Source organism: Acanthisitta chloris, unplaced genomic scaffold (assembly GCF_000695815.1).
Source record: "Acanthisitta chloris isolate BGI_N310 unplaced genomic scaffold, ASM69581v1 scaffold40979, whole genome shotgun sequence".
NCBI lineage: Eukaryota > Metazoa > Chordata > Aves > Passeriformes > Acanthisittidae > Acanthisitta > Acanthisitta chloris.
The window spans coordinates 9120-32964 of record NW_008690506.1 but is presented as its reverse complement, the minus strand read 5'-3'; the positions used below and the strand labels follow the sequence as shown (position 1 = coordinate 32964).

Genomic DNA, 23845 nt, shown 5'->3' with positions numbered 1-23845 from the left:
CAGCCCCGGGGCTGTACCGGCCGCTCGGCACGGACACGGCCCCCACTGTCACCCCGGTCCGCGCTCACGCGGGATCTGTCACCCCAGTTCTCTCCGCAGGGAACCGGTTCGCAGTGTCACCCCAATCCCCTCCACAGAGCATCAGCCCCGCTCTCCATCCCAGTGCCTTCCACAGGGGATCAGTTCCCAGTGTCACCCCAGTCCCCTCCACAGGGGATCAGCCCCAGCTCTCACCCTAATCCCCTCCACAAGGCACAAGCCCCGTGTGTCACCCCAGTCCCCTCCACAGGGGACCAGCCCCGTCTGTCACCCCAGTTTGGCATCAGCCCCCAGTGCCACCCCAGCCTCTCTGCAAAGGACCAGCTCCATCTGCCACCCCAGTCCCCTCTGCGGGGGATCAGCCCCATCTGTCACCCTAATCCCCTCCACAGGGGATCAGCCCCATTGTGTCACCCCAGTCCTGTCCACAGGGGATCAATCCTCAGTGTCACCCCTGTTCTCTCCATAGGGGACCAGCCCCATTCTCCACTCCAGTCTCCTCCACAGAGGATCAGACCCATGTGTCACCCCAGTCCCCTCCACAGGGGACGAGCCCCATGTGTCACCTCTGTTACCCCTGCAGAGCCACTGATCTATATGTCACCCAGTCCCCTCCATAAGGGTCCAGCCCCATGTGTCATCCCATCCTCTCCAGGGGTGCTCAGCTCTGTATGTCACCCATGTCATCTTGAATGGGTCCCAGCCCCATGTGTCACCCCATTCCTGTGGAATCAGGGCTGGACACTCTCAGTGCCAGACAACTGGTACAGTGGGGCTATCCCACCCCCCTTCTCCCTGCACACTGACAGCTCTCTGCTTCCCCACCTGCTCCCCAAAGCTCCCCCTGACCACTTGCTGTCCCCTGAGCGTGGCTCTGTGTCACAGGGGGTGTGGAAGCAGCACGGATCCCAGGCCTGCAGGAGAGAAGCCTCCCTGCAGTGGGATCATCCTTTCCAGGGGAGGAACACTGAATAACTCCAAGGTCAGACACCTGGTAGCCAGAGGCAGGGATTTTAATTAGGAATATTGATATTTTGTTTAATCTATTGGATTATAAATAATGTATTGCTATTTTCATGGGTGTGGGGGGTGGGGTGTGAAGCCTTGCTTTGTGAAGAAGTGCCGGAGAGGCCCATGAACATGCCAAACCTGCTGCAGTTTACTAGGGTGGGGTTAAAAATAAGGAGCAGAAACCAGCTTGCAGCAGTCAGGACTGAAATAAAAACTTGCACTAACCCTGTTTTAGCAAAGCACCTTTATTTTTCTTAACGTGGAAATGAGGTGAGCACATGCTGTGTCTGCAATGTACAACAGGAGAAGAGGTGGTAAATCGAGAGCCAACACTGCTGAGCTGGCTGCAGCAACCACCAACATCTGGAGGTGGCTTTAGTGCAGAATGATGAAATCTCTGGTCAAGTTATACGCTGAAGATGGCTGCTGTTTTGAGGACAGAGCCCCAGCAGCAGGCTCCATCCATTTCACCCAGGCTGCTGCTTTTGTTGCTAGGCTACAACTAGGATGTACATTTATAAGCAAAAAAACCACCCCAACTATCTTGTAGTGTTGCCATGATTTGCTTTCTCTACTGTTCCATTTAGAATTGCAGTAGGGAAAAATCACAGTGCAGACAAAGATCGTTTTTTTTTTCCCTCGTGATTTAAATAGGTATTTGGTGGTAGAAGCTGCTTTGGGGAAGAAAAACTTGGCAAGTGCCTTTGTTAGCATTTGGTGTAAGTACAAGACATTGCATCATACTTGTCCCAGTGATCAGCTGTGCTGCTGATTTCAAACTGTAGTGCAAATAGAGGAATACCATTGCAGACCCAAATCAGGCTGATAAGTACTCTTTTGCCACCACACAAAAATGCTTTTTTTCCCCTCAAAGTTCCTCTTATTTGGACTAATTAACTGCCACGACTGACATCCCTGGAGAAGGCATTGTGTTCTTTTCTTTACCAGAGCAATTAAAATATGGGTAGTAGCTGGGTTTGCCTTTGTGCTGTTGCTTTGCCAGTGTGTCGTAGTTTTCAAGTAGAACAGGTCACCTTTTACTAATCAGGGGGTGGTTAATTTCCTGTCTTTCCTCCTAAGCCAACTCAGCAGCTGTTTTTGGTGGGTATTGTGGAAAACTGGTCATTGGAAAAGAAAAAAACCTGAGTTTGTTCAGACAAGGGAGCCTCAAAAAGGAGCAATGTGTTATCCCTGAGTGTTTCTCTATCAAAGCGGCATGAGAAATGTTTCAAAAGAACTCAGACCTGTAAAAACAAACAAGCAGCCATGGGCACTTGGGTTTATAAACGTGTCAGAGGGAGAAGAGAAGCTGTTCTTTGCCCCATTTTGTAGCAGCAGGTACTTTTCTCAGCCTCAATTTTTTCCAGCCTACATCTTGTTTCCTAGAACAAGGCCCTGACAGCAGGACATCAGCTGGTAGGGCACTGCTGTGAAAAATGGATATCTAGGGGCATAACTGTGTCAAACCTCACTCATCTCTCTCCCAGTGAGTCTGCACATGAAATGTCTGCAGCACCTGGCTCTGGCTTTTGAACTGTTCCTATTCTAGAGAATCCTAGAGTTCTGTGAAGAAAGAGGTACTGCTGTTAGCTTCTATTTTTACTGGGTTTTCAGGGAAAACCTTGTTTTCCATAAAAGGAACTGTTAGTTGCCTCTAGCAGATTTTGACAATCATAATCTGACCTGAGCACCTTTACATCACCTGAATTTAGGGGTCTAAATCCTGGTAAAGGACACTACACACATTACACCTTTTTTTTTTCAGGTGTGTTGACTCATTTGCCTTCCTTTGTGGAAGCTGGTTGGAATTCTCTTTTAAACTGGATTACCCAGCACATCCCACGTGTGTAACAGAGAGTTGCAGGTTGCAGTCTGGGAGTTGAGCACTGGGAACTGAGATGTCACAATGTGCATTATCACAATAATATCTGCACTGCTGTTGGACACAGACTTCTCTTTAGACTTCTCCCTCCCCCAGCTTGGGTTTTGCTGACTTTCTGCAGTTGCAGTGGTGAAAGGTCACTCTCATTAACAGAGTTCAGTACTGCAGGAGAAGCTGCAGAATGCCATAGCCTGGGCTCAGCCCCCATAAAAGCAAAGAGCAACAGAAAATTCTGCTTAGAGAATGAAGCATAACCTGTCTGGTACCCAGCCTACGGCTGTTTGCTGAAGAATCCTCAGTGAAGAGAGTTCAGCTGTTTGTACCTGTTGAGGAAACTGCTTCTGGGGTAATTCTCTGGCCAATTTCTCTCAGAGATTCTCTTTCTGATGGTATTGCACTCCTGGCACCCCAAGTTAACTGTCTGCATCTCTCAAAGAATGAATACTTTTCCCTCAGGGATTCTTCTTGACTCAGGACAGGGACTGTGGGTTTAAAAATGCACATTTAGATCAGGCATGGAGGACTGGGTTCGCAGTTACATCATCAAGAAATGGCTTTTTCTGTCACACTATTCCCAATTTTAGCTACTGGAAAAGAAACTGAGAAAGTTACTTAATTGTGGAGTGGATTTTTTCAGGCCTTGGGTTAAAATACAGTGTCAGTAACATAAGGGCATATAAATGGTTCTAAGGAAGGTGGCAAAGCTGCTTTTCATCTTTTGGGTGCTGCTGCCTGAGTTTAAGTTGCCCAGAATTTCCCAGTTCATGTACCCATCTGGACTATTCAGTCATTCAGCACAGTTTATAAACGATACAAATAAATGATCACATGTCGAGTTGTTCAAAATTGAGTGTTATCTTACTGTCTGAAATAAATTAAATAGCAACTGCTTCTCTTTTAGCTGTTGCTTTGCTTTGAAAAGTGGTTCTGTGACCTTCAGTGTGATGTTTAAAACATGAACTTTGGAAAGGAACAGCGGAGAGTTGAGCTCCTGACAACTTCTGAATCTGCGTTTTGTATAATTGCTGCAACTGCTGTTGTTAACCTTTAAACAAGGTTTAAAGTCTTCTGCTAGTGCTGGTTTTGTGAAAAATCTAATTGTAGCCTTTGTACCAAACTGCTGATCAGACTTTGTGCTGAACTTGTATGTAACTATTATATTGAGAGGCCACTCTCACTTATTTATAAGTTCTTTTTTTTTCCTCCAGTTAATATTAGTATTAAACATTAGACCATGAAGTGACAGGTGATTCCATCTGATCAGAGAGGGCAAGAAATTTGGGTTCTGGGGCTTCCAGCTCAATTCAGTGTCACTTTCTGATTGAGAGTACAACATGAAAAAGATAATCAAAGAATTATTGCTTTACAATGAAGATTTTTGTAGTAGAAGTCAAGAGTTTCTGTTCAGATAAACAAGGACTTTAGTTTTAGCCATCAGTGAGTTCTACTGTGCTTTTCAGTTTGTTTCTATTTTCTGGTTACTAGGGCTGGGAGAGCATTGAGAAGAGGTGAGGAGGCAGCAGCAGGGAGATGTGGAGAGAGAGTGTTAGAGGAATTTGCTGTAAAGCACTTGGGAAGTGCAGTTTTGCACAGCAGTGTCCTCTCTGGGATCTGCCATCTGTTTCCTCACATCTCTTTACCTCCAGGCTGCAGAATCAGCCTTCAGCTCCAGTTCTGGTGCCAAGAACATGCCAAGCTGTGACCAGTTCTTTCACTTGACAGTCACAGAATCACAGGATGGTTGGAAGGGACCTTAAAGATCATCCAGTTCCCCTGCCAAGGACACCTTCCACTAGACCAGGTTGCTCCAGGCCCCATCCAACCTGGCCTTGAGGACTTCCAGGGATGGACCAGCCACAGCTTCTCTGGGCAACCTGTGCCAGTGTCTCAGCACCCTCACAGGGAATAATTTCTTAATACCCAATCAAAACCTACTCTGTGTTACTTGAATTCATTCCCCTTGTCCTGTCCCTCCAGGGCTTTGCAAATAGTCTGTCTCCATCTTCTTTGTAGGCACTTTCAGGTCCTGGAAGACCACAATAAGGTCACCCCAAAGCTTCTCCAGGTTGAACATTTGCAGTTCTCTCAGCCTTTCCTCATAGGAGGAAACCACATTCATGTGCTTATGGAAAACTTCATGAGCACACAGTCAGTTATGATTCTGAAAACATGCCCTGGGACATAGGAAGAGCCACAGTATGACACACACGGATAATCAAACCTCCGGGCAGTGCTGGGGAGACAAACAGTGCCAAAAACTGTTCCTGGTCATGGGAATGTCATCCCTGTATTGTTAACTCGCTGGGGCACAGCAGGGAGTGGTTTTGCCCAGGACAGCTGATGCTCAGGCAGACAATCCCACAGCCCAAGGGAGGATTTAGCTGCTGTTCTCCATGGGCAGTGTGGATATACAGCAGCCTGAGTTTGGAAACTGAAGGAGGTTAGTAATGTGAAAGTGCCGGAGAGCATAGTCCACTCTGTACTGCTGATTCAATTTACTCGTCTGGGCTGTCACCAGCTGCAGGGTTTGCAGGTACAGGTGCGTCTCTTAATACCTTTCTAATTAATGTCTTGTTTGAAACAGTGAAAATCTGTATCATTTCCTCCCTTACTGCATGTTTTCGGTGATGGATGTTAATTGGGTTAGAATGTTGTCTTTTCTCCTTTCCATAATTGCTTATCTTCTTGTGTGACACTGACTTCAAAGTGACTTTTCAGTGTGGATTGTTAGTGTAACTTTTGTGTTTGTAAAGTTCATGTTGTTTCCCAAATCCTCTGTCAATTGCATTGTTTAAAAGAGTTGTTTCAGTATCAACTTGGGTTGCTTTGCTGCTTCCTTTTCCACCTCAAGATATCAGGTGTGTTGATTGCAAGTTTTGTCCTGTTTCAGGGTGGTTTCCCCTCTGTTGGTACCTGCTGAAGAGCAGCAGGTGGGAACAATAAATTCAGGTGCTTAATTAATTAATAGGTAGTTTGTCTTCATTAATTGACTGCAACAAAGCAAACAGTTCTGGGCCCCTCAGTTCAGGAGGGATATTGAGGGGCTGGAGCAGGTCCAGAGCAGAGCAACGAGGCTGGTGAAGGGACTGGAGCACAAGTGCCATGAGGAGAGGCTGAGGGAGCTGGGGGTGTTCAGCCTGGAGAAGAGGAGGCTCAGGGGAGACCTTCTCACCCTCTACAACTCCCTGAGAGGAGGTTGGAGTCAGATGGGGGTTGGTCTCTTCTCCCAGGCAACCAGCAGCAGGACAAGAGGGCACAGACTCAAGCTCTGCCAGGAGAGGGTTAGGTTGGATATTGAGAAGTGTTTTTTTTAATTGAGCGTGTGTTCAGGCATTGGAATGTGCTGCCCAGGGAGGTGGTGGATTCACCATCCCTGGAGGTTTTTAAGATGAGATTGGCTGGGGCACTTAGTGCCATGGTCTAGTAGCCACAGTAGTGTTGGACTTGGTGATCTTTGAGGTCATTTCTAATCCGGTTGATTCTATGATTCTATGATCTCTGTTAGACAGGATTTGTGCTTTGGCTTTCCAGCTCCTTTGCAAACTTATCTCAGGGTTCAGATGGATGTATTTCAAGTTGATTTAACCTAAATATCCTTTATTTTTTCTTTACCCAATTCTGTAATTCATATCTGGGTAATGAGAATCTTGGGCACACTTACTACAGGTGGAAAATTATATCACTGAAGGGAGTGGAGTTACACCCTCGACAAAGCATTGTGGTTAAAATAATAATTAAAGCTGAGGTAGTTTTATTATAGTGCTTTTGGTATTGAGGATTTGGATGGATTATGCAAACAGCAACACCCCTCTGGAATTGTACCTGAAAATTAAGGTAAAATACTGTTGCAGCAACTTAAATTGAGGGTGTTGTACCTATTTCTTGCAGCTTTACAGTCTCACTGATTCAATAAAGAATGAAATTTAAAACAGAGCCACACAGTTTATGGTGATGAGTTAGATAATGTATTGATGAAACCATTTTTGTGTTTGGTCCCCATTTTTACTTTTATAGTTGGACATTCTGTTTTATAAGAGGTACATCAGCACTTTACTGGCTTATGTTTTTGCTTTATGGGATTTGTTTCCCTTTTCAGCATTGACCAGTGGGGGCTGAGAAGTCATGATTAGCTCATAGAGTTGCTGTAAAACAAGAGGTGAGGCTTTGATTCCACAAATATTTTGCTGGAAAACTTGTAAGTTTTCAAGACAGAAACTGCCTGTTTCTCTCAGAGAGGCTCTGCTGTAACAGGTCTATGACTCAGAGTCTCAAGACTGGCAAACTCAGCCACCTTTTTACTTCACTGCAAGTTTTAGTTTTATTATTCCAATGCCTGAGCTTTTTTGCACTGCATTATATGCATGACATTTACTCCTTCTCTGTGGGCATTGGTGGTCTGTCTGGTTCATGCTGGGGCAGGTCCAGAGAAGAGCAACAAGGCTGGTGGAACTTCCTGGGCATCAGTTTCTGCCTGATGCCTCTTGTCCTATTGCTGGGCACCACGGAGCTGAGCCTGATCCATCCTCTGACACCTCCCTGCAGACACTGACAGACAGTGATGTGGTCCCTCTCAGTGTCACTTCTTGAGGCTGAACAGGCCCAGCTCCCTCAGCCTGTCCTTGTCAGAAAGATGCTCCAGCCCCTTTTTCATCTCTGTACCCTGTGCTGGACCCACTCCAGGAGCTCCATGTCTCTCTTGTCCTGAAGCCCAGAACTGGACACAGGACTCCAGATGTGCCTCACTAGAGCTGAGCAGAGGGTCAGGATCACCTCCCTGAGCTGCTGGCAATGCACCCCAGGACACCATTGGCTTTGGTGGCCCCCAGGACACACTGCTGGCTCAGGGTTGTCTGCCGAGCTGTTCTGAGCAGCTCATCCCCATCCTGTGCAGGTGCAGGAGTTGTTCTTCCTCAGGTGCATTCTTCTTGCTCCATTTGTTTCCTGCCAAGGTAGTGAGTTCTATCAGCACATCTGGGTCAAGGAGTATCAGAGTGGACACAGAGTAGATCAGGCGGGAAGGGGATAAAGACAGAACCTTAAAGTGGTGTCTGCTGTGTTCTGTACCTCCACCTTTTCTGATAGTTTCAGATTGAAATAATCCTGAACTGAACCATGAACCATTTGCAGTGAAGTTACATCCTTATTGTTCAGGTTTCTGGTTACTAAATGACTTGGATTTGTGAACAGAGATATCATTAGTGTATAAAGACAATTCACAGACAAACCAGTAGTGTATCAAAGCTAATCAGAGTGAAAAGAAAGAAAAGAGCATCTCTTTTTGACTGCTTTATTCAGCTCTCATTAGACAGCTTTAAACAGATTATCATAAACTATCCTAAGCAGTTTTTAATCTTTCTTAATGAAACATAATTGAATTAGAAAAATATTTAGATTTGCTCTTTCCTGCAAATAATATACAAATAAGGAAGCATTCACAGAATGTTACCAGTAGGATTTTATATCTTGTTTATTTGGTGGGAAAGAGGGTTTAAGTGAGTGCACTTGCCTTCACAGGGCTTTGCAAAACCAGCAGTTACCATTCTAGGCCAGGAGATGGACTGTTATTTCACAATATATCACTGTTCCTGGGGGGGGTGTTTTTAACATTGAAGCACTTAGAAAGGGAAAAGAAACCCAAGGAGCATCCCCTGTTCAGACTTTTTGAGGGGGTTGGGTGGGGATTTTTTCACCAGAAATGCTGCTCTATGATGTCTTCTAAATATTTTTTTTGTTTGCTCCTCCTTCCTGTTGCACAAAGCTGCCAATTTAGAGCTGGTTAGATGTGGAGATGTAAGCCTTTATTCCTGTGGAAGTTTAATTTCCCAAAGAGTTCCAAGTTTTTCCACTTGAGGTAGAGGAGAAGGATCATAATTACATTTGAGAGGTGGACAAAAGCTTCTTCAGATTTCAGGAATAGTCTCTCTTTTTTTCCTATGAAGTTCTTTTTTTTATGATGGAGACACTTTACATGATGAGTTACTTTATTTTGGTGTTATTTGTGGGGGGTTTTTTTCACTTCTGCATCATATAAGTTTAATCACAAATAGACAACTTCATGGTGTTCTTGAGTTAAGATAAAACACACTTCAGTGGCAGTTTACACCATCAGCTGTGCTCAAAATGATGATGTTTTTCCTATTAAAATGGATAACATGCTATGTGATATCAGCTGTATTGATATAAATCCATTTTCCTTCGGCCATTTGAACTAGAATTATATGGAGGATGTGTTTTTTAACTGGGTATTGAACTGAAGTTAAAATTCCAATAGGTTGTGCTGTGAAGGGACTGTCCTTCTCTCATGAGATGTTGAAGTAAACTTAGTCATCCTGAAGTAATTCTTAATTTTCTGGGCTTTAGGCCCCATAAATACACAACTCTATTAGTTCATTGTCCTTCATTGTAGTTCTTTAACTATCTTTGAAATATCATTAGGAGATCTGCTCATGTGTTCATAATATGGCAAATTGTTGCATTATATAATCTCTGCCTTGTTTAAACATGGATTTAGAGAAACAACATTTACCAAAAGAAATTGGTGAGTTTGTGCTCCTAATTTTTGGTTTGTTTTGCTGTGCCAGAGAAGTTAACTGGATTTCATTAAATATTTCTTCTGTCACTACATTTTTATCTCACTTCAGACAGCTCTGGAAATACTGGATTTCTCCTCCCCTTCAATACATTCATCCTTCAGTCCATAATGTTTTCATCAAACAATAATTCAGCATTGAAATGAAACACTTCTGATTAGTATATTGTTATTTTAATGGCTGTTTATTAATTCATCACTAACATAAAACACTATTGATTAGTATCTTGTTACTTTTATGGCTATTTATTAATGGTTTTCTATACTTCCTTTGCATCTGCCTCATCCTCAATACTTGTACCTGTGTCTGATGAACCTCTCCCTCATAATCAGATACCTGTACTCTTATAGACATGTAGTGGATAAATATATGGGTAATTTCTGTAGACATTTAACTACGTTCTTGCTTTTTCACTCCTAGCAACACCAACCTCATTAAAGCCCACAGTGACACATCACATCATCTGCTTTCAGGTGATACATTTTCCCCTTTAAACCTCCGTTCTGCACCTTATTTTGTGTTTGTTCTCTGGAGGTTTTAACTCTAAACATAACCACTTTGCATCTTGCAGGTTATTACCTTAGGAAGTAAGTGGAATTCTGAATTCAAATATTTGTGTTGTCTTCACAGAGTAGCTGAAGATGTCAGCAGATATACCATTAAATATTAACATCAAGGAGCCCCGATGGGATCAGAGCACTTTTGTGGGCCGAGCCACTCACTTCTTCACTGTGACTGACCCCAGGAATATTTTGTTGTCTGATGCCCAGCTGGAAAATGCCAGAAAAATTGTGCATGATTACAGGTATGACAATGAACACTCCTAGTGCTGGCCAAAAAAAGTCCACGATAAGTAGAATCATAGAAGCATAGAATCAATCAGGTGGCAAAAGACCTCCAAGATCATCAAGTCCAACCCTAACGTGGTTACTAGACCATGGCACTAAGTGCCACATCCAGTCTCATCTTGAAAACCTCCAGGGATGGTGAATCCACCACCTCCCTGGGCAGCACATTCCAATGCCTGATCACTCTCTCCATAAAAAATCTCCTCCTAATATCCAACCTAAACTTCCCCTGGCAGAGCTTGAGTCTGTGCCCTGTTCCTGATCCATGCCAGGATGCCATTGGTCTTCTTGGCCATCTGAGCACACTGCTGGCTCGTGTTCAGCTTTCTATCTCTCCAAACTCCCAGGTCCCTTTCTGCCTGGTGCTTTCCAGCCACTCTGTCCCAGCCTGGCCTTGTTAAACCTTATCCCATCGGAATCAGCCCATCTCTCCAGCCTATCCAGGTCCCTCTGCAGAACCCTCCTGCCTTCCAGCAGATTGACACTCTCCTCCAACTTCGTGTCATCTGCAAACTGCTGATTGTGCACTCAGTCCTCTCATCTAAATCATCAACAAAGATATTAAAGAGCACTGGGCCCAGCACTGATCCCTAGGGAACACCACTAGTGACCGGCACCAACTAGATGGTGTCCGTGGTTATGCAGTGAAAAGGAAATATTTCACACCTTGTATTCATTGCACCACTCTTCATTCTTACTTTAGAGTTGAAACACTTTTTTTAAAGCAGGTTTTCTAATAAATGGGGAAGTTTTGTGAGCTGAGAACACCTGTTAAGTGTTCTGAAGTACAGCAGTGTCTAATTCTGAAAACAGTTAAAATGACAACAGAGCTTAAAACTTCCTCTTATGGGTTATATTGTTTGGAGCAAGTGGTTTCTTAAGTACTCACAAAGTGAATTTTCAGAGTTTCACAAGAATGACTCCAGAGGTTTTAGCTCTAAAATCTAGTACAGGTCTGACTAAATAGAACTTTGGTGCTGAATGTATTGACTCAGCCAGCATAACCACTGCTGGGAGTTTTGATCCCTTTTATTTCCCCAGTTCATTTCACAAACTAACTGTGAGGCTAAATTTACTTAGGGTGAACAGCCCCAAACCCTCTGATGAGGGCACTTAGTGCCATGGTCTAGTAACCACAGTAGGGTTGGACTCGATGATCTTTGAGGTCTTTTCCAACCCGACTGATTCTATGAGTCTATGACACATTTCTCACAGGAGTTTGCAGCATTTTATGACAGTTTTGCTTTTCGCTGTTGTCTTGTTTTCTTCCTTGACTTGTCCCAAGACAAGGAATTGTGGCACCTGGCTTGACAGAAGATGACTTGTGGAGGGCAAAATACATCTATGACTCAGCCTTTCACCCAGACACTGGGGAAAAGATGGTCTTGATCGGCCGAATGTCAGCTCAGGTACCCATGAACATGACTATCACAGGTTGTATGATGACCTTTTATAGGTAAGTGATGGCAATGGAACACAAAACATTTTGCTACAAGTTAGATAAGTGAAAATCAATGTTATTGTCAAATAAATACTTTTCAATGTCAAATTTTGCTTCCTTTTCTCTTTTCTCTCTGCATTCCCTCACACTGGGTAATGGTGAAAGATAGGGGTGAGATAGGCCCTTAGCCCCTCTCCTTCACAATCCCTCTTTTCCTCACACTGGGAAATGTTCCCAAATCCCATCTGTGTAGGTGAGTTGTGTGGAGGACAAAGAGGAGGAGATACCTGGGGATTTCTGACTGTACTGATCTGGTGTGCAGGATGTTCTGTTTGCAGTGTGAGCACTGAATATCCTTCAGTCCATCAGTCACTGAGTTTCTCCAGCTCCCCTTTGATCCCTGCATTTCCTCAGTGCCACTGGAATCCAGTGAAGTCCACACCAGAAGGCAGAGTGATCTCTTAGCAGCTTCCATGTTAGCCTGGAAATAGTAATCCTGTAAATATATGTACACACAATAACCCTGGGAATATATGCAATTACATACAATAACCCTGTAAAAGTCTTGTAGAAATGAGAGCATTTCCTATGTCTCTGGGTAGTTTTTATAGAGCTTTGCTACAATGCTTTTGTTATTACCACAAATCTTTGTCCCAAATGAATTTTGCTATTTAATTATCATGCTTTTAAATTCTGTTCCTAGAAGCACTCTTAACATGAAGTCAGTGTATCACTGACTACTGAACAAGAGCCTCTGCATGGCTTGCAGTGGTTTTTCTTGATTTACCATCACTTTTCTGTGCTGTTGATTCAACTGTGGGTTTAATGATAACAATAATTGTTTCTCTTTTCAAGAACGACACCAGCAGTGGTTTTCTGGCAGTGGATCAATCAGTCCTTCAATGCTGTAGTAAATTACACCAACAGGAGTGGTGATGCCCCAATCACTGTCAGGTCAGACACTGAACCACTAATTCTGAGTTTGTAAGTTGCTCTGATGTACTCAAACATGGGGAAATTTAGGTTGAAGAAATTCTTCCCTGTGAGGGGGGTGAGGCACTGGCACAGGTTGCCCAGAGAAGCTGTGGCTGTTCCATCCCTGGAAGTGTTCACGGCCAGGTTGGATGGGGCTTGGAGCAAACTGGGCTCATGGAAGATGTCCCTGCCCTTGGAACGGGGTGGGAATAGATGGTCGTTAAGGTCCTTCCAACCCAAACCATTCCATGATTCTATGAATAGAATTGCAGTGCTTGACTTTCTGGTTTTGGAGCTGATTTGCATAATAATACCCAGGAGATAACCATGGATTCAAGCACAGACACCTCCTGGCTGGGAAGTATGTAAAGTATGTTTTAGGGCAGATTGGATTGGGTTTGGGAGTTTGCAGCAGAGCTGGTCTGTATTGATGGGGTTTGGTATAGTTGATTTTAATGACTATTGTAGACATGACCTTAGAAATCCAAACCAGCTTTTTATTAGGTTAAGCAATTAGGAAATTAAATAAGAACTAATCCTTCAAGGTGTTCATTCAGACACGTGAGAAAATGCTGAACAGACAGCAATGCACAACCAGCAGAACCTGATCCAACATTACCATGTTGTATATGATTTTTACTGCTGGTGAAATAAAAGTGTTTAATTTACTGTCCCATTTCCATCTTCCACCCACATCTTATTGCAGTATCACTACTTCTTAACTCCAAGGGGGTGTAAATACATGTGTAAAATGTAATTATTTTTACCAGTGACATAATGTAGTTGCTGTGCATGTGCAAACATCCTAATTTCTGTTTCAGCCAGCTGGGAACAGCCTATGCTTCTGCCACCACTGGTGCTGTTGCAACGGCTTTAGGACTTAATGCACTAGCAAAGGTATTAGTGATATTTCTTTCCATTCCTACTAGTCTGTGGTGTTCTGGGAGATGCTCACAGCTCCTTTCTCCTCTGGTGTATCTGTGCCATGTGTGGAGCTGTCATGGCCCTTGGCAGTTCCTTTCTTTAGATCCCAACCTTATTTTTCCCCATGTAGGTGGGTTTATATATGTATTTCAAACAGCTTCATGTGTATCAAACAGCCTTGTGTGTGCTTAATGCAAACTGTATCTGATAAAATGCCTTTTTTGCAGCTTCCTTTTTACATGTCAAGGCATCTGACAGTATTTGGAAGTTAATTGGAGTGGAGATGTAATTACACCATTGTGGGCTCCTCTAGACTGGATAGTTGTGTTTTCAAGGTGCAATATCACTTCTGCAAACACACAGAACTGTGGTTTGTACCCTCTGCTTATGCTTTAGTGACTGGGAGTGATATTACATCGACAAGTTATTTGAGAGACTCTTCTAAGCAGAGTAACTGAGACTATACAAGACATGGACTAGGTGAACAACCTGCTTAGTCACTGCTTTGGGATGCAGAGCAGCTGGATGGATGCTGCTGGCTGTGACCTTGGCAGCAGAGACAGTGAAGTGAAGGTCTGTTTAGTGCTGCTGTTGGGCTGTCAGGCATGCTCAGAAGCTGATGCTTCCCTGCAGTGATGCTAAATTCAGATTGGTTTTGCCACTGCTCACCCTTGAGAGAAGCATTTATGACTTACCTCTTGTTTGATTCTGGTTCTACCTCTGCCCCACCAGTGAGCTCTAACTGATCTGTCAGTAGCACATGAAGCATTTCAATGTGACCTTTGGGCAAGGCAATGACGATGTAAACTTCCCCTTTCCCCCCTCTGTGTGTTTTTTACAGCATGTCTCACCCCTTATAGGACGGTTTGTTCCCTTTGCTGCTGTTGCTGCTGCTAACTGCATTAACATCCCACTAATGAGACAAAGGTAAGGAACAGAATAAAGATCCCTCCTGCTAGAAGAAAGGATTAAGGATGTTATTGAGTTTGGAGATCAGCAAGACACTAAACAAAGCACATTCTACATCTTTAGCTTGTTTCAGAACCTTGCTGAGACCTCCTGCATGATCTTGCTTTGACTGAGTGTTTGTGACAGGTATAAAATAGAACATCCTTGTTCTCTTCAGATAAATATCCAGAGAGTCTTGGATCTCAGAAACCAATTACTGGTCCTTCAAAACTTGATCACATGGACCCTTAAATACAAAGTACCCTTTGGAAAAGTACAGTCACTTCCAAAATGGTGCTTCAAATCCCACATGCAGAACTTAGTCATAGAAGTCAGGCTCTGCAGTTGTTTAATCATCTGAGATTACAAAAATATGCACTTTGTCAGGAACAAACTTTCCAATGTGATCTGATTTGACTAGGAGTAAGAATAGAAGCAAGGGAAAACAAATTAAAAGCATCCTCTTATAAACAGAAGGTTCTGGGCCGAAAAGGGAGTGTTAAAACTTGTATTTACCATGGAGTTCAATCTGTGGTACTATTTTGTCTTTTATAAGATATAAGGAGAAGAATAAAGGCAGTTCCTCAGGGTATCTGCAGTTCTCTCTGCCTCTCACTGCCCCACAAGTTGTCCCAATGTGTGAGTTGAACACCTGAGCCTACACTTGAGCAGAAAATATGCTAGAGAATAAAGCAGTGACAGAAACAGTGTTTGGTCTGTGCTTCCTTTTACATTTTCAAATATATTCTTAGGGGTTGAAATGAAAGTTCAGACTAGAATGCCAAAGGGGAATTTTTGCAAAGACTTGTGTTTCAGCTCAGTGGAACTAATCTTCCTGTATCCCTGAGCTGTCTGTCAGAAGGAACAGAGCACTTCCAGAGCAGCCTAGAAAATCCCACTTTTCTGAATTGCTGTTTGAAGGAATCTCTCCCTTCTGTGTCCTACAGAATCGAACACATCTCCTCTCTCCCCCCTTGGAATGCATGGTCCAGACTGTTTGCTGTTACAAATATTCAGTTGATAACTTTCCAGCATATTTTTGCTTGATCTTTCTCTGCCTTTGGACTTTTTTTATGCCCAAGAGTGTAACAAACAGGCTAACTTAGCAAATAAAACTCTTACAATTGACAGTTTTAAGGGATAAAGATAAGGTGCCAAAAAAAGGTGAATAAATTCACGTCAGTCACTGCTTTAATTCCTTCCTTATCACCAGGGAACTCAAGTTTGGAATCCCTGTCACGGATGAGAATGGAAACAGACTGGGTGAATCAACCAAAGCAGCTCAGCAAGCAATCACCCAGGTGGTTATCTCAAGGATTCTTATGGCTTCTCCTGGCATGGGTAAGAAGAACTGCAGTCCTGTGCAGCCTCTGATTATCACTCCCTAACACGAGAGAGTTCAGTTCCATGTAAGTGATTTTCTCAGAGGCCAAATTACCTCACAGTTCCCCAGGCAGTGTTTGCCTTTCTGCTAACAAGTTCTCCAGAGAAATGGATGTTTCTCCCTGTGAAAACATCCACAGGGTGTTACACTGAGCACAGCAGAAAAGCTCCTGGGATGCTTTTGCAGAAAAGACACAGATGACAAAGGAATAGGAAGAAATTCCACTTGCTTGGAATTGGTTTAGGTGCTGTGCTCAGTGCTGAGTTACCGAGCTCAGGTTTAATTACACATGAAATTAGGAGTTCTGCTCATTGAGAGGATTCACTGCTGTAAATACCAATTCAGTATCCTGAGTTAGCAATGTGAGATGAAAACTCAGTGAATGACAAAAAGCTGTGAAAATTGTTAGAGAATTAGTTCAGCTGAACAGAAAATGAGAACCAAGTGCCTTTGCTCCAAGGTTAATGCCTTTTTTGTTTTATTTACAGCAATTCCTCCCTTCATAATGAACACGTTGGAAAAAAAAGCCTTTTTAAAGGTTAGTCTTAGATAATGTATCTGTATTTATTTCATATCTTAAGTTAGTGTTGTAATGAATCAAAAATACTTGCTGTGTCTTCATATTTGCTTCCCAAACACTGTGGGAGGACATTCCCTGCAGAAGTTGCTTTACAGCTGTCACTTGCTTTGTGCCTTTCTTAGACAGAGAGAACCTGGTTCTTGTTGTCACAGGGTGAAATAACATTCAGAAAAATAGGAACCTTTTTGGTATTTTTTTAATTGTTCTTAAAATGCAGAGCTCTTCCTATGAAATAAACCTTAGTACTGAGTCTTGGAATACAGTTTGTTGGGAAAGAACCTGCACATTTAATAATGCTGGGTTTTAAGACAGCAATAAAGAGGTTTTGCTTTGCTGCTGTGGTAGCAATCTGAGTGTGGAAACAAAACTGAGGGTAAAAATCTCTTCTGAAAATGATCCTTTAAAATGGACTGGATATAAGTGCAGTGTAGGCAGGGAATGAGCATTCTGCATCCAAATTACTTACTTCCTATATTGTCTTCATGCTAATGTGATGTGAAATCAAACACCCAGTGCTGGTAAATCTATAACCTACACCAACATTATGCACTGCATGTGCATGAGAGGGTCAAGAACAATAATGAAATTAGTTTAGGGTTGTATAACACAGAAGAAATAATATTCAGGTGAGGAACTCTTTAATTCTTTACCAGTAAAAAGAATTCCATCTTCACCCCTGATATCACTGAGGTAATTACTGTGCAGCTCCAGGCAAAGTCACTGCCTGTGGGACCCACCCAAGAAGCCTAAGAGAATGTCTCCTTCCTGTTAGAAACAGGGGAAAAAAGCATGACCTGCGTCTCCAGAGCCTCCCTTGGCACAGTGGTTAGTGTGGGAGCTGGGAGGACAAGTTGTCTGGTTTGGTTTGTGTATGATAAAGCGTTCTACAATATTTAAATGATATCTCTTGCTCTTTCTGCCCTTCACTTCTCATGTGCAGAGTGAGATTACCCAGTTAGATGCACCATTTGAAAGTGCTTCTGTATATATAAATGAGGCACAGGTTGCCCAGAGAAGCTGTGGCTGCTCCATCCTTGGAGCTATCCAGGCCTGGTTGGATGGGGCTTGGAGCAACCTGGGCTAGGGGAAGGTGTCCCTGCCCATGGCAGGGGGTGGAATAAGATGAACTTTCAGGTCATTTCCAACCCAAACCATTCTGTGATTGTCTTCCAATTTTAAAACCTTTTTTTTTCCTGAAGTGCTTTCCTTCCTTCCCACTTTGCTAGAAGAAAACACTCAGAGTGTACAAACAGCAGATGTGGTCAATGAGTGTGAGGGTAAAAGTCAATGTGTGCTGCTTGTGTCTCCTGAGAGAATGGAGCCTGCAGGGCACCCAAACACACTACAGCCTGTGCTAGTTATGTTCTTAAGAATGTATTACCTGGAAAATTAACCCTTGTTTAAAAAAAAAAAAAAGCATTAAAAAGTCATAAATTTAGAGCAAGTGTTATATGTACTGGACATAGGAGAAATGTCACAAGTGTTCCCAACTCAGCTGGCAAATACATTTGTGAAGAAGTTGCAGCAATCCTCAGGGTTTGGAGACTAATATCCATTGTTTTTGTGTGGAATAATCACTATAAGGGTGTTGTGAATCTTTTCAGATCAGCAAAACTGAGCGATTTCTGCAGTGACTACTCAGTGGTCTTTGGTACCATCATGACCGTTTATGCTCACCTCTTCCTCTCCCTCAGCCTCAAAGCCTGGGAGTTCAAGTGAAACACTGCTCTGCAGGTAGTCAGTGGTAACACCTCATAGAGATTAGTATTAAACCATCAAGGAATGAGCTGCATTTTTAACAAGCAGCTTCTGCATGTCCTCTGGAGGCTCCAGAAGCACATTCCCATCCACAGCACTCCCACACCATCCACACACTGCTGTACTAACTCACTGGCCTTAGCCTTTGCTTTGCCACACTGTCCCTCATGGAAGTCATTCTTGTTTGCTTGCCAAAGCCTATTAAGCAACATACAAGGCCAGAAAATAGGCAAATGGTTGTGAAATAATGAAAGAAAATAGAATGATGGTTTGCAGTGAGACCCCAGAGAAGGAAATGCTCCTGGAATGTTGGTCCCAGTGATAGCAGTCTGTCATCCTCTGATATGTGAAATAAGATGCAGGTCATGTGGAACTATTCCTCCCCCACATTCCCACATTGTTTTGCACTGAGACATTAGTGTGAGTTAACAACATTCCCGAAAGTTATTGCTAGAAAATGACTCAAGAATGGGTTTAGAACAAGCACAAACTTAGCACTTAAAAAAAGCATCTAATTATTTCTGACTTGAACAAGTATTTTTATATCTACACGTGCTTATGCTGGAGGTTCCAGCAGCAGCTTTGGGGCCCTTTGATGTGACTGTGCAGTGTAGTAGTTCTTGATTAAGCTGCATAATGTCTGTTTTCATTTTCACTGCTGACATACACTGGGCTAGCTCTGTGCAGAACCAACTTGCTTTACCTGCTGCAGCAGGAGGATCCATAAACAACCTCTGAGGAACAGCATTTATAGGTTTTATTTACAGGTAACTTTGTTACTAAGGAAAGAAATTGGGTTTTTTTTCCATAGAAACTCACAAAAATCCCAATTGACACTGAAGTTTTAATTGATATTATTACTTTTACAGCTTTAGCTACAGTTTCCTGTTCTGCATTGGTATTAACATCCAAGTTGATTCCAGAAATTTCCTCATCAAACAAGCTCTTTGGGGTCTCTGAGTCTGCAGCTAAAATCTGTGTTCAAAACTGTTACAAAACCAGGACAGAGCCTTTTTTTTCAGCATCATTCTTGAATGTCTTATGCCCTGGAGTCCTCCATGCATTCCTAGCTTAACTGCCATTTCATTTAGTTAGTTTTTTGGAGCCAGGCATGGCTGGCCTGGGACAGCTGGCACATTTTTACATCCAACAATGAAAAGAAGCAGTTAGAAAAATGCTGATTCTCCTCATGGCTTTTCTTTGCTTAATTACCATTTCTCCATTCTCTCTGTTTGCACTAACCACTAAAATGTCCTAAAGACATCTGGAAATTAGATCCTAATTCATTGGGAATTGCCTTCTTCCAGAGTGAGAGTTATTTAGCACTGTGAATTTTTCTGCTTTCTTGTACTTCTCCATTGTATCTTTCTGTAGGGGTGCACACCCTGCATTGAGTTTTGCTCTATTATTTTGTGTTGTTCCCTGGGCAACTCCAGTTCTTAATTTTGACTTCCCCAGTGTTAAGAGTTTTTCCTCACCATCTTTCTCCGTTAGTGCACCTGGTAACATGCTTGAAAAGTAAAGGCTGTAACTCAGATGAAGGTGACAAAAAATGTTCCAGCACATGAACTTGATGTTGGTTATAGAGTCTGAACTAGACACCTCTCTCAGATCAATAACCAACTCTGACAAAGGCATGAAACCATCTGTTCCTCTCATGGCACCTTCCAGCACCTTTTTCGGTTATAAAATTACAGTTGGGACTTTTCTGTTATGTGTTTTGGGTCCCACACTCTCAGTGCAGTGCATAGCATCCCTCTCCCTTCTTCTTCCTCAGTCTGAAGTCATTTGAGTAGTTTGAGTTTGAGTAGTAATGCCACTCACATCATCTCTTGCCATGGACTCTCCCAGTGTATAAAAGGTAAAGCATTTAGGATGAATTTCTCTCAGCTGAGAGTGAAATGAAGGTGTTTAGGGAATGCCAGAACAGCAAAGTGCTGCTGCCTTTACTCTATCCTCCTTGTTGTTGCTGTCTGTCCCCCTTTTGTTATCTGTTGTTGCAGGTTGTTGCTGAATTGCACAGCTCTTCCCACACTCATTTCTGGATTACAGATTCACTCCAAGAAAAATAAAAGGAAAAGAGAAGCAATCTTCTGCATCATTTCTTCTCCCTCAGGCTCTGGAGAAAGTTTATTCCACACAGGCTTGTTTTCCCTGCTGTGTCCTACTGGGCTTTCCTTATTTCCTTTGTCCATTTCTGCTCTCCAGTAGTGCCCAGTTTTTGTTCTTCAGTTCCCCCTCTAACTTCTACTTCTTGCAGAAACAAACATCATCTTCATTGAAAACATCATCCACTGCATCATGTGATTTCTAACTCGGGAGCTGTTTTGTTTTAAAATCCCCTTTGTACTATCCTGGCAGCTGTGTCTGTCCTCATTCTGGAGACACTGCTCTTAGGCAGCAATGTCCAGTGAACAGCTCTGGGTTTGCTTCATTAGTGATGAATTTCGACTAAACTTCTTACATGGGGGAGTGGATTCCTAAATCATTTAAAGATCTGCAGGAAAACTCTAGTTCTTGGCATATATTCAAGTTGCATTAATGAGGAATATGCTAAAAATGCATCCAGAAGTTGTGTGTTGCTTTCTCAGATTTGTTTCTCCAATCCTTCATACCTTTTTGCCTTCAGTAAAAGGTGAACCCTTGCAGAACTGGAGTGTTGCTACAGGGACAAGTTCCTACACATCAAGGGAACTCACAAGAGAGGAAAAAAAGGTCTCTCCCTTATTTATGGCTCGTGGCTTCGATTGCTCACAAAGTAAATCTCCAGTTGCCCATTAAAACCATTTGATGTCACCAAAGAGGAGCTGTAACCAGACTGAACTCTCCCTTGGGCTGCCCAGGCAAGATTTACTGTGCCCTTCAGAGGTTTGGCAGCACCTGCTGCTGTGAGCTTGTGTGTCTCAAAAAAAAGGCCCAGAAGTTCCTAAGGGACACAGGATCACAGTGTACACTGATTCCACTGGGAATTTTACTGCTCTTCAAAGAGATTAGGCTCTGTCAGCTTTCAGGTACACTGGTCATTGTTTTGCCTTCATGTCCAAGTGTCTTTTAGGTGCACTGTGTGTCTTACAAAACAAGAGTTCCAGGAAGGTGGGAAGGGGGGAAAAAAGGTACACCATACTCATTGTGTGGTTTATTTTCAACAGAGATTTCCTTGGATGAGTGCTCCCATTCAAGTTGGACTAGTTGGAATCTGGTAAGTGATTTCTTTGGGTTGGGTCTGTTATTTTCAGAGATAATTGTAGGGTTTTTTGAGAAAGTAGCAATATTTGAACTTTGTTTCAACGGATGAGGTTGAGAGTTAATGAGGCTACAGCAGTTACAGAGATGGAAGTGAAGTAACTGCTAATACCATGGTTAAAAAAAAAAAAGCCCTTAGCAAGGAAGAAGCTGCCAAAAAATAATAGAGGGAGAAAGGGAATGGCAAAAAAAGGGCATGTAGGAGCTTGATTAGAAAAGATGCTTTGGCTGCTAATTCCATAAAAGACAGTGGAATCTAATCCCATAGGTTGATGAATTATTGAAACATTTGGTTAACATTTTCATTTGCTATGTCTGGTGTTTGTCCTGTCCTGCACACTAGTCCAAAGCCCTGGAAGGACATCAAATGACGGTTTATACACAGTTGTAAGCAAAGCATTGCTACATTTAGTTCTAGGAGTAGATAAATTATTTCCTAAGGTACAATACAAGCAGAAATAAAGCTTACAGAGCACTTGTGGAACTTTACCTCACTGTGTACAGAAAAAAGCTTTTTGCCTAAGTCATGCACAAGGTTTTTTGAATTCTCTTTTAACACCCTAAATATTAACAAACCCATTTTTGTCTCCTCTAGCCTCGTGTTTGCAACTCCTCTGTGCTGTGCACTGTTTCCTCAGAAAAGGTAAGTTAATTAAAAACTGCTGTTTATTAGTCTCACTTTAATGATACACTCAGATCCATGCAAGGTACAGCAGACAAACAGAAACAAAGGGGTCAGGGCCTGCTAGAGCACAGGCTGAAATCCCACAAACAAATGTGATAAACAAGAGAATATACAGAAAAGTGAATATACAGAGAAGTAATAACTATGTTACTCATCAGTAATATATAATAGCTGTTTACACACATTGTGGTATATACAATACATTCATGTCCAGTAAGGTTATGGATGCATTAAGTACAGTCAGAGTCCAGTTTAGTTTGAGCTGGAAACTTTTCTGGTGATACAGAACAGCATTTGATTGTCTGTGCTTGTTTGTAATTTGATTAGTGCTTTTCCAGAAAGACTTTTTCCACCAGTACAGAAGTAGCTCAGTACTGAAAGCTGTCTTAGAAACAGTATTGATTATAATCATGGTGAAAGCTGAATGGCTTATTTACAAACTTAGCTCAATTTTCAGTATGGACAGGGCCTGAAATTTATTAGTAGTGGTTGTCTAAACTCAACAAGTTGCCAGACGTAGCAGCTTAAGCAATCCAAGCTGGAGCTGAATCCATTAAAATATTGAAGAACTAAGATGGCTTTTGGCTTCCAGAAACAACATTCGGTTCTCATCAGTTGCAATTGTTGAGTACAACAAAGCTGTCTGACACCATCTGTTTCCCTGCTTGGCCTAGGACAGAGAACTGTGGTACACAAGTGTCTCTAGGCTACCTGGAGATGACTTGACAAACCAGCCTAGCACACATGGTACAGTTCTTGAGTTTAACCAGGGCTCTCCAGTTCAGAGGACTGTGAGACCTTGACCTGTGTTCAGGGACTTCAAAGGACCTGGCAGCTTAATTCACTTCCCTGTGAACTGTCTCCATAAAACAACCCTTTTATTCACCTGAACAAAACAGTAAGTTAAATAAATGTTTAATAAACATTATGTTTAATAAAAACACCTTTAGGAAGGGAAGTTTCTATTGCCAGCAACAACCTTGGACAAATAAGTAGATCCCTACTCTCATGGCAGTAGCAAGAGCCCTTTCCTGACTCTACTCTTGCTGCCCTTTGAGCAGGGATTCATTTGCCCCTGGTCTGAGTGTGCTTCCTTCAGAAGTTAAAGATCTGGAAACTTCACAATCCAGAAGTTTGGCCAGATGCTTTCTCCATCTTACTTTACATTCAGGTGTTTGTTCTTTATAACCATGTCCTTTTCTTTTGCTCAGTTCCATGTCAGTAACACGCTTGGAGCCAGAGTTGCAAGCCAAGATCCGAGAGAACAGCCCTGACCTAGAACGTGTTTACTTTAATAAAGGATTATAATTCAAGGAAGGGAAAAATATCCTTCAGAGAGGATCTTGTGAACTTATTTTTGAGTTATGTGCCAACACAGTTGAAGATGAGAACTCACCTTGAACTTGTCCTTTAGGTAAACAACTTTGATCTGCATTATTTTAAATGGACTTTTCTCGGTGTAGTGTTTAAATGACCAAAGGTAATTTTGTCCACTTTGGTATTGATTAAAAGTTTATCCATACATACCCCAAAATGT

At 42.6% G+C, this 23845-nt stretch overlaps 1 protein-coding gene across 1 annotated transcript; it reads left to right on the top strand.

Moving 5' to 3' along the window:
* The first annotated feature begins 923 nt into the window (after nt 1–923).
* SFXN1 (sideroflexin 1) lies at nt 924–23830 on the top strand. The gene is made up of 11 exons (XM_009081824.1): nt 924–1021; nt 10153–10327; nt 11656–11826; nt 12667–12765; nt 13608–13683; nt 14552–14637; nt 15872–15999; nt 16531–16580; nt 21530–21579; nt 22219–22266; nt 23520–23830. The coding sequence occupies exons 2-11, from the start codon at nt 10164–10166 to the stop codon at nt 23614–23616; spliced, it is 969 nt and encodes a 322-aa protein (XP_009080072.1). The 5' UTR covers nt 924–1021; nt 10153–10163; the 3' UTR covers nt 23617–23830.
* Nucleotides 23831–23845: the final 15 nt, after the last annotated feature.